At 41.0% G+C, this 13,425-nt stretch overlaps 1 protein-coding gene across 1 annotated transcript in view; it reads left to right on the top strand.

Annotated features, from left to right (window-relative positions):
• The window catches only part of GREB1L (GREB1 like retinoic acid receptor coactivator), a 75,986-nt gene extending 69,044 nt beyond the window's left edge, over positions 1–6,942 (top strand). Inside the window, exons 26-34 of the mRNA XM_069957715.1 lie at positions 828–964; positions 1,461–1,622; positions 1,878–2,085; positions 2,175–2,343; positions 2,960–3,187; positions 3,491–3,632; positions 3,898–4,098; positions 4,411–4,549; positions 4,659–6,942. Of these exons, the coding sequence (XP_069813816.1) occupies positions 828–964; positions 1,461–1,622; positions 1,878–2,085; positions 2,175–2,343; positions 2,960–3,187; positions 3,491–3,632; positions 3,898–4,098; positions 4,411–4,549; positions 4,659–4,822 (1,550 nt within the window). The 3' untranslated portion in view covers positions 4,823–6,942. The remainder of the gene's footprint in view (positions 1–827; positions 965–1,460; positions 1,623–1,877; positions 2,086–2,174; positions 2,344–2,959; positions 3,188–3,490; positions 3,633–3,897; positions 4,099–4,410; positions 4,550–4,658) is intronic.
• The last annotated feature ends 6,483 nt before the right edge of the window (positions 6,943–13,425 follow it).

The following is a 13,425-nucleotide window of genomic DNA, read 5'->3' as shown; positions in this document are numbered from 1 at the left end:
TCAATCACATGGCTGCCTTCTTTCAGATGGCCTGGGATACACCGGACTTCCTGTTTTCTGACTCTTTGAGAAAAACAGGAAGTCAGAAAACAGGAAGTGCCGGGTTTTCCACGAGAACTAAAAAAAAAATAACTTACTTTATATCACATCTACTGTTGATTTAAATTTTGAAAGTTATAACAACAGTGACACTTTAAGATCTTAGTAGATATAGAGCAGAACATACATATGACTTGAAACCATCAGTAATGACCAAATCGTGTTTAGCTCTTAAAGTCACTCTTAAAAAAGCCAAAGAATAGGGGCCCCTTGTTCTCAGCAACAGTGGAGGGGTACAAATTAAAACCATATGTAACTTAGTATCTGTTTGGTTATAAAAATGTGTTGTGGGACAATAACTTTAAGGAAAAAAAGGCTAAACAAATTTGATATTTTATATTCAAGCAGTAGTTAGGGCTACTGAAGTCTGTTAACCTTTTACAGCAAAGTTGACAAAAGGTTATCTGGGTAATGTGGTTTACTTATTTAGCTGGAGAAATACAGGCAAAGGGCAAATGTTTTCATTTCAGTCTCGGGATCAGAAGTGATCACCATCTTTCCTTTACTAAGGGGGCATTCTCGTGTTGCGTGCACAGTCCATAAATACAGACATTGTGCTAGAGAGCAGAGTTTCAAGCTCCTGTCATATTTCATGATGATGCAGAGAGCTCCAAAACAGTTTAAATCTTTGGGATACTATACTAGCATAGCCAATCATGATGTCGGGAGCTCCGTACTCTGAAACCGTCTCTTTAGCACGTCATCCATATTTTTTTTTCTTCCTACAGAATTTTTGGGAATGCGCCTCGATGAGCCTCGAAAACGTGAAACTGTTTCTATGATGCTCACTAAATATGCTTCATACAACACTTTCCATCACTGTGAGCAGTGTCATCAGTACATGGATTCCAGCTCCACCTCTCAGGTAAAGTGGAACCTAAATGTATTATCGGGTTACTTGCGGGACACACTCTCTGTCACCTGCAGGAGTACATTGTACTAGTCATAAGTTGTGTTTTGTTTTTAAAGTGACAGTGCCCAATAAATGTATCCCAGTAAATGATTGACAGGACAGGCCATGAATAGTTGATGGTGAGATGCAAACACCTGGCACCCTGGCAGATCAGTTGTCTGATGGTACTCACTGTACATTATGAGAACACAGTCATACGTAGATGGTCTCATTTCTTGTATTTTCTCATGTTGTTCCTCATCTTTTCTCCTGTTACTAGCCTATCGTGTTTTTTTCTTTTCCTGAAAAACCTATTAGTCATCAGACAGCCTTTTCATTAGTAGACCCTGAGACAGCATATTTTGCAGAAGGAAGTTACAATCATCTGACCTTATTTTTCCAGTGAAATGGTTCTAATTGTTATTTGATGAATAATAAAATGAATGTTGTACATTTCCTTCCTTTGTAGACCCCTGAATCCACTATCCATGCCTTTACATTCTCATCCTCAATGCTTGGAGAGGAGGTTCAGCTTCACTTCATCATTCCAAAATCCAAAGAGCATCATTTTGTGTTCAGCAAACAGGGCAACCATCTGAAGAGCATGCGGCTCCCCCTGGTGTCTGATGCAGTAAGTGTGTTACAGGACCTTGTTAGCACTGTGGAGATGTATGTGACTCCTGGCGGCAAATGCAGTAAGGAATTATTCTCCCTATGATGGGGCAATTGGCTTCTGCCTCATAAGGGGTTTTGCCTTTTAAAAACCATTGTAGTAATTATTATGTTGCTTTTTGTACCTTTTGTCATGAGTATATTTATCTGGAACATTAGTTGAATAAACCAAAATGAATGCCTAAAAGGAATATATTTTTCTTCCCTCCAATAGCAAAATCCAAACATGGTGAAGAGCCCAATTTTCACCCCATCCAGTGGACGTCATGAGCATGGTCTGTTAAACCTTTACCATTCAATGGAAGGCATCAGTCACTTACATATTATGGTAGTGAAGGAATATGAGATGCCACTGTACAGAAAGTACTGGTCCAACCACATCATGCTAGTGCTTCCTAGCATGTTTAACAATGCTGGAGCTGGTAAGCACATGTAGTCATTTGTCATATGCTGTTTATTCACTTGGTCCTATGTTTATCCATATAAAATATCAAATTCTGTTATCATGTAGGAGCGTCCAGATTCCTTATAAAAGAACTGTCTTACCATAACCTGGAATTGGAAAGAAATCGCATGGAAGAACTGGGGGTGAAACGCCAGTGTGTATGGCCGCTCATCATCATAATGGATGACTCGTGTGTTTTATGGAACGTCCATAGCAAAGTTCCAGAGCAGTCAAGGTTTGCAGCTACATGTTGTGTGTGAGCAGATTGTATGACTAAATTGTGTAGACTTTTAAATTGGAAAACACATTAGTATTATTTAAAGGGGTTGTTCACCAGAACATATTTCCTTTCAGATCAACAAGTGCTAGAGATTTGTAATTTACTTCTTAAAAAACAAAATCTCACGTTTTCCAGTACTTATGATCCACTGTATGTCCTGCAGGAGAGCAAGAGAGGTTTTCTATGGGGATTTGCTACTGCTCTGAACAGTTCCTGACGTGGACAGAGGTGACAGCAGAGAGCACTGTGTCAGATTGGAGAGAATACGCCACTTCTTGTAGGACATACAACAGCTGATAAGTACTAGAAGACGCAAGATTTTTTTAATGGAAGAAAATACATTTCTGGCACTTTCTGGTATTTGATTTGAAAGATTTGATTTAGGACACTAGGACCAGCTAAACTGATAAAATAAATGCTCCAAATGGCAGAAAAAGAGACATTCTGTAATTGCTTGTGAAGTGTTCCTTGAGGGAGAGGGGTTATCTATTGCATGTGTTTTACATATTATCCAAATATAAGGATGATTTTCAATATATTTTCTTATGTCTTCTGTGTTTCTATCCACCAGCCAATCAGTAGAGACTGACTATGGGGCTAGAAATGTGTCTCTGAAGTATATTATACAACACATGGAAGCTACACCAAAAATAACCAGCTATGCAATGCTCGGGATTCAGAAATGGAATAGTAAATTAAATTCCACCCCACCTAAACGTCCATTCTCCAGGTGCCATATTCACGACTTCATACTGCTCAACGTAGACATTACCCAGAATGTGCAATATGACCTCAACAGGTTAGTAATGTGTACAGTCCGGTTCGCTGCCAGGCCATGCACTGGTTCTATACTTTCCACTTGTAAAGTTTACCAGATATTAATTACCAGAATTTTTTCTCACATGAAATTCCTAAACAAATAGAATTTTAGTGCATGAGTTATACATTTTTCTCAGCTAATAATGGTTTGTATTGTTGGGTGACTATTGTGGGATATTTGGTATGGGAGTGAGAAGGTGTCTATAAGCTGGGGCTCTATAGGGTGTTGGTCACAAGGGAATCTTGCTTTCTGTGTTGTTAGATGACCATGTGTTTATTTCAGATACTTCTGTGAGGATATAGACTTTAACCTTCGAGCCAACAGTGGGGGGCTGTTGATCTGCCGCTTCAATAACTTCAGCCTCATGAAAAAGCACATTCACGTGGGAGGGCACAAGGACTTCATTGTTAAGCCCAAGGTTATGGTATGAATAAGACTGCTTACCTTTGTAAGAGATATCACCTACTTCTGTGGTTATGGCACTCTTCTATTTACATAAAGCATTGCCACTTTTCTAGTTTAAATTACTGTTATGTTATTCTTCTTGATCATCTCACAGCAAAATGTATATGATTTTTTTTGTTTGTTTGTTTGTGGCTATTTGCATCTTGAACTACTTTTGAGTTTTCTTTTTCACAATATCTGATATCAGTAAGCTGATTAATAGCTGGTACTTCTGTCCTGTCTAGATCACAGAAAGCACAGCTCCCATTTCTCCTATGCAGTATGTGTGCGCACCAGACAGCGAGCAGACACTCTTGGCTGCACCGGCTCAGTTCCTCCTTGAGAAGTTTCTTCAGCACAGTTCTCACAAGCTGTTCCCAAAGGCTCTTAATAACCCAAGGAACCCATTACTGGCTGTAGACTGCTACCTAAATCTTGGATCGGAGGTAAAAACAACAATGGTGAACCAAGTTTACAATTTAACTTAAACCCACCACCATTTTTGTTATGATCACAGTTTTTTTTTTATGGACTTCTCTCTTGTGTTTTAAGAGTGCGTTCACACGTACAGAATCCGCAGCAGATTTTATGCTGTGTTCCGTTATTTAGTTACTTTGATATCAAATCTGCTGTGGATTCTGTACATGTGAACACACCCTTAATAAAAAAATAAAAATAAATTATATATATAATATAAAATGTTAGGTCTGTGCTTTATATTCACAGAGTGTATAACAAGTAATTGCATTCTGTTACAGGTATCTCTCTGTTATGTGAGCTCCAGACCACACTCTGTGAATGTGAACTGTGAGGGAGTAGATTTCAGTGGTCTCCTCCTCTATTTGTGCGACTCCTTTGTGTGTGCAACAATGCTTAGGAAGTTCAGGTTTCTCAAAGGTATGTGGTAACTCCTACTTAGAATTGATTTTCACATTTTGACAATTCTGTACGTTTCTTCTATTGACTGAATAATGTAATCGTATCTGTTGTTCTTTTCCTTTTAAAGGTGCCACTCTTTGCGTTATTTGCCAGGACAGGAGCTCCCTTAGACAAACAATTGTACGATTGGAGCTTGAAGACGAATGGCAGTTCAGACTGCGGGATGAATTTCAGACTGCGAACAGTATTGATGATAAACCACTTTATTTTCTTACTGGGCGACACATATGAGCGTCAAGAGAAATCCTTGCAAAATGTGCCGAGATAAAAACTTGACCCAATGTAAAATGGATCATGTGCAAATATGTTGGGGGTAATATACAAATGCCTGGGACTTGCCTTAGTGAGCAGTGGCTGTTCTCTTGACATGGATATTTATGGACCAATGAAGTCTGGAGAGCTGTTACCCCCAATTGCCTTTTGTTGGTCGTCTTAAATAAGATACTATGAACTTTCTTGAATGTGCTGGATCAGTGGATCTCTTGTAGACTTCTTCTCAGGGGTTCATTATGACTAAATGATGGACAGCGGCACAATCTCTTCCTGTGTCAGTGTTGATATTTTTATATTGTGGACAATGTTTTTCAATCATCCTTGCAAAATGAGTAATGCATAATTCACCTTTAATTCTGATTGCTCTTTCCGAAGAAGCCAGCTCGAAGTTTGTGCCCCAAATTACTGTCCCTTATGTTGCACTCTAATATCATGTTGGGAAGTAAAATGATTTACTGTCAATAAGGCATTAGCCTTGCATGATCACCATCTTATAGAGAATTGGCACAGCTAAACAGAAACATCCAGTCATTGATAGTTGCTGGAAGTAGTCATTCTGCAGGCAACAAGTTTTACATCTTTATGTGGCTTCTAGATCCTCTGCTTCCTTAGCCTCCTTCTAGTTCATACCTTGGTGTGCCATAAATATCAACCATTACGTACAGAATTCCATTGACATGCCAAAATTCTAATATCCACAATATTTGGGCATAGGCTAGCACATCAGCTTGGAATATTGGCTGAGCATATAAGGATTAAGATTTATAAAATAAAATCTGAATGGGGATCTTAGAGTAGCCGACATATTATTTATCATCTAACTCTATCCTATTAAAATGTTCTCCTTTTATCATGAAATTATTTGAACACCGGACAGAACCAAAGTACAGCGTGAACCTGTATACTGTAACTAGTGGTGGTTGTTGTTTTTTTTCTTCCCCATTTCCCATTTTTGAAAACCATTTAGCCATTTAGTATATTCAAAAATAGTGTTACCATAAAAAGAATTGTTTACAAATTAGAACAAAATATTTAATATATTAGAAAAAAAAAGTTTGAACTTGTATCATACACGACATTGATTTTTGTTGCACATTTTATAAATTAATGTCTATTTTATGAGTTATATTTGTTTTACTCTGCACATTGATCTTTTGCCTTTGGGTGCGCTCCTCAATGCTCTTTTCATGGACTACTAAAGAACAAAGGGGGGTGACCATGTTTAGTCTGATAAAGGAACCTGTCTCAGCGTTGCTTTTTCCAAGGCTAATTCAGGACTGAATGGCGCAGCCTTTGCATCAGCTAAGAGATCTCTAATCTGTGTATCTGTATTGTGACAATGACTATGCTGTAATGTTTTCAACATTTTATCTCATCATTTTAATGTCCTTATGGTAGATTCACATAATGCAGCTGTGCCATCTTTGCCTTATACATTGTTTTAATGCCAAAACTGTGACAGGATGCAAAATGAAGGGAAAAGTAAACATTTTTGGGTCCAATTGCTAAAATGCTGTTGCCACACAATGCATCCGTTATGTGTCATGCTATTCTTGCGGCCAGCCATTCCTGGAGAGCTGTATCTTGTTTTCTCAACCTGTTTTCGATTTGCACTAAATTTATTTGCAGGTTTGGAATTGTCTCTTTTGCAGAACACGTCATATTGCATTAAATTGGCATTCCTGCAGACTTTGTACTTTCCCCACAAGTTATTTGTTGAATGTGATGTTGCTGCCACCGAAGAGCCTGAACGTATTTTAATAAATGTTTCTTGTAATTACGGCAGAACTTATGCCAACATTGTTTAAGAGAAATAACCGTAATGAATGTAAACTGAAAATCCATTGTGTTAATATCATGCCTATTTTTGCTATAGCATTTACTACTGGTTCTTTTGAGTAATGGAAGTCTTAAATATGCTGCTTAAAAAAGATAGTTTATTGACCAAAAACATGGTGAATTTGGCTTCACTAGTCAGTCTACCTCATGCTTTTTTTAACAAGTGCAGATTTGTTAATTTTATCATTTAATTGATCAGTTTTTGACGGTATTAAAGTTGTTTACAGGAAGATGTGAAATTTAATTTGTTCATTTTTTTTTGGTTCTGTTCAGCTACTAAACAGCTAAATTTAAAATGTGGTTTTGCCACCCGAATCCTAAACTCCCACCACCTTGGAGCTGCAGAAGTGGGGCATACATTAGGGATTTCAGGCATTTTTTTAATGACATCTGAAGCTTATAACGTCTCGTGTTTATGAAGGACAATGCCATAAGGATGTGAACATCTTGTTGAATTGTTTCTGTAATAAAAATTAAGCAAACTAAATAAGCCAAATAGAATAGATTCACTGCACTCGCCCATTCATTAAAATTCTGTTGTTTAATATAGCTTAAAGCAGGTACAGACAGGAAGAAGCCATCATAGGAGAAGGTTTGGTAGGTAAAGTTTGTCTGTTTGGTGACGACACTAAAGTGTCCTGGAGGTGTCAGTAATATGGAAAATGATTTAGCTTTGCTAGATAAGTGGTCCAAATAATGTAAAATGCAGTTGTTTTCCAGATGTAAAAATAAATGCTTTTGAGGAGGAGGAATCTTCTATCCAAGTATCATATCAGCAGTACTGTGTTGGCAAAGACTTCAGAAGAGAAGGATTTAGGGGGAGTGATTTCTGACAGCCTCAAACTGAGTCACCAGTGCAACCAGGCAGTGGGGAAAGCGAGATGGACCAAGTGGAAGAAGAAGAAGACGACTCCAGTAGCAATGTCCACTCTTGCTCTATGTCAAAAAAAAAAAAAAAAAAAAGATGCGCTCACAAGTGTATGGAGTGCATCTCTTTTTTGTCTTACACAGAGCAGGGAGAGGATGGTCGTCTACCTCCTCATTCTCCCAATCGGTACAGGTCTGAACACTCAAACCGATCAATACTGTCTCCATGACATACAAAAATCAAAAAATGCAGCAGTAAATTGCGAGTGTCAGGATTTACCGTACATGTTCCCTCCAGTGTATATATGATAAAGACCTCTTCCAAGGGTTTTTTTTTTTTTCAATAAAAAAAGGTTCTTAGACCGTTTGATCAAACAGAATATACTACTCTAGCTAACGGCCTCTCAAACTATAAGTATACAAAACTGGGCATACAGGATCAACTGAACTCTGTGTAAAACACCCACAAGAGCTTGAGTGCTTGACTCAAGTAATGAACCCCTTTGAAATCAATGCCAGCATACTGCTGGAGTTCTAATGTGTCCTGCAGAAACACATTATTTTTTTTTTTTTTTTTTTTGTTATTTTTGTATATTTCGTTTATTTCAACCCTTGATGGGATGTTTGTACAAAAAAGTCAATTATTGAAGATATCTTCCTTTGTTTGGCATTTGACAGGTAGCTATTGAAGTGTAGGAGACCCAAAGGGACACCTAGTTCCTCCATTATCTGGATTGGAGGGGTCTTAGAGGTTAGACCCCTACATTTCAGAATGTTATGGCATCTGCCAGTGCTATGCTTATTCTGATTGCTAGGTTTCTTCTCTCTTGGCTCTTACAAACAGGAGCGGAGGAAGAGCAGTGTGAAGTTGCATCTCACAGAAATACAGTAGAGATTCTTTACATAGAACTCACCAATAGTAAAGACAGTGTTAGTCAGAGGAGCTTCATAAGTCCGCAGCTACTTATTGTATGGATTTATGTAGTATATAAATGAACGCCCAAGGTAAAAATTCTTTTATTTTCACCTTAGTCACAGCATGTTAGGCTCCACATCCCCAGTATACATTGGGATTCTGGCAAAAAGGTATTTCAGCTATACAGTGGACCCTTTCAGTTTCAAGGATCAAATGTACTCTTATTAGTGACGGTTTTGCTTTGAACTGCTGCAAGTCCCATAAAGGAATAGGATTCTAGACTGTTTGTAAGTTAAAAGGTACCTGTCACTATGCACCTTGCTCCCCCCTTCCAGTTCAGCATAGACAGATGCAGCTCATGCAGAGGAAAGGTCCCACAATAGGGCTTGTGCTTGAACTAGACACGGCCAGGTGTAAGCTGTATCTTTCCACTGACATTTGTTGTGACAACTGCAGCTGCTGTATGGCTGACTTTCAGCTAATGCTCTGCCTGACTTATTAGTGCAGTCTCTTCACCATAAAATAAGATAAATGGTGAGTCAAGATGCAATATTTTGATATATGAAATCTGGTAAAACACACATCACCCCAAATTGAGATCTGAGCTAGCAAAAGCCTTGATCATCCTAGAGATCTTGCTGAATTCCAGCATGGTACTGTAATAGGATGTTACTTCTGCATCAAGCTTGTTTCTTCCATTCTAGATCCTTTTACAATAAATGTATTATGATAAAGTAAAAGCGTATTAAAACAGCAAGAAACTAGACAATGAAGTGGAGACCATGTAAAAGGTTTATATAGCGCATAAAGGTTGCCAATAGAGATGAGAAAATTTACAGTAATAAAGCAAATTGCTTTGTTATCTCAGAAACTTGCTCAACAGCCAGCTGCCTTGTAGCGCTTCTCCCAGGACTGGGTCCAGTTTTTCCCAGCACCCAGAACAACGGTTTCTTTTGTTGTTACTGTAAATTTTCTCAGTAGTAGTTGCCAACATTCTGCTTTTTCTGTTTCTAAATTAGCATTTAAACTGCACCTGGGGCTTCAAGGCTTAGGCCGCATTCAAATGTTCTGTGTTATCTATGATAAGATGCTGGGAGCGGGGGAACTGTATGCATATGTGCTGCACTGTAATGAAAGCGCAAAGCATATGCATACAGTTCCCCCACTCCCAGCATCTTATCACAGCTGCTGCCATGTGGGATTGGGGGTTGTCCATTACAGGTATTCCGCATGGAACGTGTGAATGCGGCCTAAGACTTCTGTAGCCCAGCAGCTGCATGCAAGCCTTAACACCAAGCATCAGATTAAAGGAGAAGTCCGGCCAACACTATGGCCCCGCTGACTCCCCGACGCCTGCCCGTGCCGCTCCTCACACTATCAGGCCGGCCACCGCTCTCTGCTCCTGCAGGCCGGCCGCGTCAGCCCTCACCCACCCTGGCCGGCAGCACGGCGCTCCTGGTGTCCCAGTCCCGGGGTGGGTGAGGGCTGACGCGGCCGGCCTGCAGGAGCAGAGAGCGGGGGCCGGCCGGATAGTGTGAGGAGCGGCACGGGCAGGCGGCGGGGAGTCAGCGGGGCAATAGTGTTTCTAGGAGGAGGGGGCACTACTGTGAGCGGCGATAAGACAGCACAGGTACTACTCCCTCATTATCTGCAGATAATGGGGGAGTAGTACTTTGTATATGTTCCCAGCACCAAGCAAGGAGGGGGGAGGTAGATGGCACCTCTCTCCCTCCCTGCTCGGTGCCCAGCTAATGTATTTATTGATTACATTTATGGGATACTTTAGGGAGCAAGGACACTTGCTCCCCAAAGTATTCCATAAATGTATTCAATCGCAAAGAACAGTACATTACATTACATACACACATCCATTGTAATTCCAATGGAGTGTCCAGCAGGGGCGCACTATATATAGAAGTCAATGGTACTCATTGACTTCTATATAGAGAGCGCCCCCTGCTGGACACTCCATAGGAATTACACCGTTGGTCGTGACGTCACTGCTTCTGAGAGAATTCAAACACTTCCTGATAACACTAAATTAAGGGAAATAGTAGTATATGAGCATTTCCCATAATTAATGTACATTAGAAAATTGTATAACTTTCCATAAGTAATAACATATAAAAAATAAATTTTGGCCGGACTTCTCCTTTAAGTAGTGTAAAGCCTGCCACCACTAGGGACTCTGGAGCAGGGGACACATGTTCCTTTAAGTGGAATCATGCTTCTCTATCTGGCAGTCTAATGGAAGAGTTTGGCAAATGCCAGGAAAACATTACCTGCCTGACTGCATTGTGTCATCTGTAAAGTTTGCTGGACAAGTGAAAATGCTATAAAGTTTATTCTTCAGGGGTTAGCCTAGGACGCATAGTTCGAGTGATGGAATATGGTAACACTTCGGCATACAAAGACATTTTGGACAACTGTATGCTACCAACTTTGTAAGAACAGTTTGAGTACACAAAGCTAGATCCATGAAGGCATGATTAACCAAGTCTGGTGTGGGAACAACTTGACAGAGCCCTGACCTGAACCCTATGACACAGTTTGGATGAACTAGAGCAGAGATTGTGAGCCAGGCCCCCTCATCATTAGTGTATGACCACATAAATAATAATAATAATAATATTTATTTGTATAGCGCCAACAGATTCTGCAGCGCTTATTTAAATATATAAATACATTACAGGTTATATATTAAATTATACAATGAATAAATTAAAATACCAAATTAGTGACCTGCTCTCAAGAGCGCACAGACTAGTATGACTGGGAGTAACACAAGAGGCAACAAGTGCTTTATTTGTCAATGTTCCAGTCATTGTACATAGAATCTCTAAGTGCCTATAGGCGGCTGGGCAAGCCAGTCACAAGCCATTTTCTGAGCTCAGATAACAAGGGCAGTGTAACTAGCACCGAAGAAGTTATGGAGAGGATGGAGAGGGGATAGCAAAGGGAGGCGAGATTACGAAATGTAATAAGCATGCCTGAAGAGATGAGTCTTCAGGGCACGCTTGAAACTGGGGATGTTGGAAATAAGTCTGAGGTCTGGGTAGGGAGTTCCAGAGAACTGGTGCAGCACGAGAGAAGTCTTGGAGGCGGGAATGAGAAGTTCTGATTAAAGAAGAGGTTAGTGTAAGGTCATTAGCAGAGCGTAGAGCACGGGAAGGATGATAGGTGGAGATGAGGGAGGGAACAGGGTCACTAGGGCAGGTCTTCTTCCTCTGTCACTGTATCAAAAGCAGAGAGTGAAGAGAAGGTGGGAGAGGGGATGGGATCTATGGAGCTTTGGGGCTGGGAGGTGATATCGGAATGGATGGTGTCAATTTTGGATTTGAAGTAGGAGGCCAAATCTTCAGCGCAGAGGTCAGTGATGGGTGACTGAGCTTTGGGCTTGAGAAGAGAATTAAAAGGTGTCGAAAAGGAGTTTTGGATTTTTTGACAGTGAAGAAATGAGGGAGGTGAAAAAAGATTGTTTGGCGAGGTGAAGGGCAGAGTAATAAGATTTGAGGGTGAATTTGTAATGAATGAAATCTGCGGAGGTTCTCGATTTCCTCCACAGACGTTCAGCCGTCCTAGAGCACCGCCAAAGAAAGCGAGTTTCCGGGGTGTGCCAGGGCTGCCGACATCTGTGGCAGAGTGTGCGGAGAGTAGAGGGGGGCTACAGAGTCTAGGGTAGTTTTCAGGGTGTTGTGGTAGTGTTGTGCAGCCGTGTTTGGGATGAGATTTGGGACAGTGAAGATTGTAGGGAGTCCATGAGTTGTTGAGTGTTGATGCCACGCAGATTTATATATATGTGGGGTAGGAGTGTCAGGAGGGGGGCGATTGTTTGTAATTGTGAAAGAGAGGAGGTTGTGGTCTGATAACTCTAAGGGATAGTTTGTGAAGTTGGAGATGAAAAAGTGGCGGAAGAAGATCAGATCCAGGGAGTTCCCACCCTTGTGCGTGGGAGAGTCTGTTAGCTGTGAGAGGCCGAAAGAGGTGGTTAGAGAGAGAAGCTGAGAAGCGTGAGAGGAAATAGTAGTATCGAAAGGAATGTTGAAGTCACCCAGGATTAGTGTGGGAACTTCAGCAGATAAGAAATGAGGGAGTCAGGTAGCAAAGTGGTTGAGGAATTGTCGAGGAGAGCCAGGGGGACGATAGATAACAGCAACTCTGAGGGGAAGTGGGCGGAAGAGTCTGAGGGTGTGAACCTCAAAGGAGGGGAAAGAGTGAGGGCTCATGGGGAATGACCTGGAAGGTGCACTGTGGGGAGAGAAGAACCCCAACTCCTCCACCATGCCTACCCTCAGGTCTGGGGGTGTGAGAGAGAAGAAGACCACCATAGGATAGAGCAGCAGGAGAAGCAGTGTCAGATGGTTGTAGCCAGGTTTCAGTGAGAGCCAGAAGGGTGAAGGATTTAGTGATGAAAAGATCATGAATCTCCGTGAGTTTGTTGCACCCGGAGCGAGAATTTAGGTGAGCGCAGGTAAAGGAAACTGGAGAGACAGAGGGAGCAGAAGATGGCAGACAGCGGTTCTTGGTGAAGCTAAGAGTTATTTGAGGGAAGTAAGAGGGGGTCACTAGCGAGGGAGAAAGGTGGGCCAGGATTAGGAGAGATGTCACCAGCAGCCAGAAGCAGAAGGATAGAGAGAGACAGCAGGTGGTTTAGCATGAGGTTAAAAGACATGTGAGAGCGACCTCTGTGCTGCACAATGGAAGGAGTTATAGGGAGGTGAGTAAGAGTGTACAGGGCATGGGAGCCATACATAGGGGAGGAGAGGAGAGAGGGGCTGATGTAGAGTTGATTTTCATAAAAACACATTAATTGTGCAGCCAATGGACAGAGTCAGGCACACATCTCAGCCTTACTTCTGAGACCTGGAAAAGCCAGAAGTCAGCATCCGTAAAAACTCTTTAATGCTTAGAGAAAGTTAATATAACAGGATCCATCAAT

The sequence above is a fragment of the Dendropsophus ebraccatus genome, chromosome 2 (genome assembly GCF_027789765.1).
Source record: "Dendropsophus ebraccatus isolate aDenEbr1 chromosome 2, aDenEbr1.pat, whole genome shotgun sequence".
Taxonomy (NCBI): Eukaryota; Metazoa; Chordata; class Amphibia; order Anura; family Hylidae; genus Dendropsophus; species Dendropsophus ebraccatus.
This window is presented reverse-complemented; position numbering and strand designations above follow the sequence as displayed.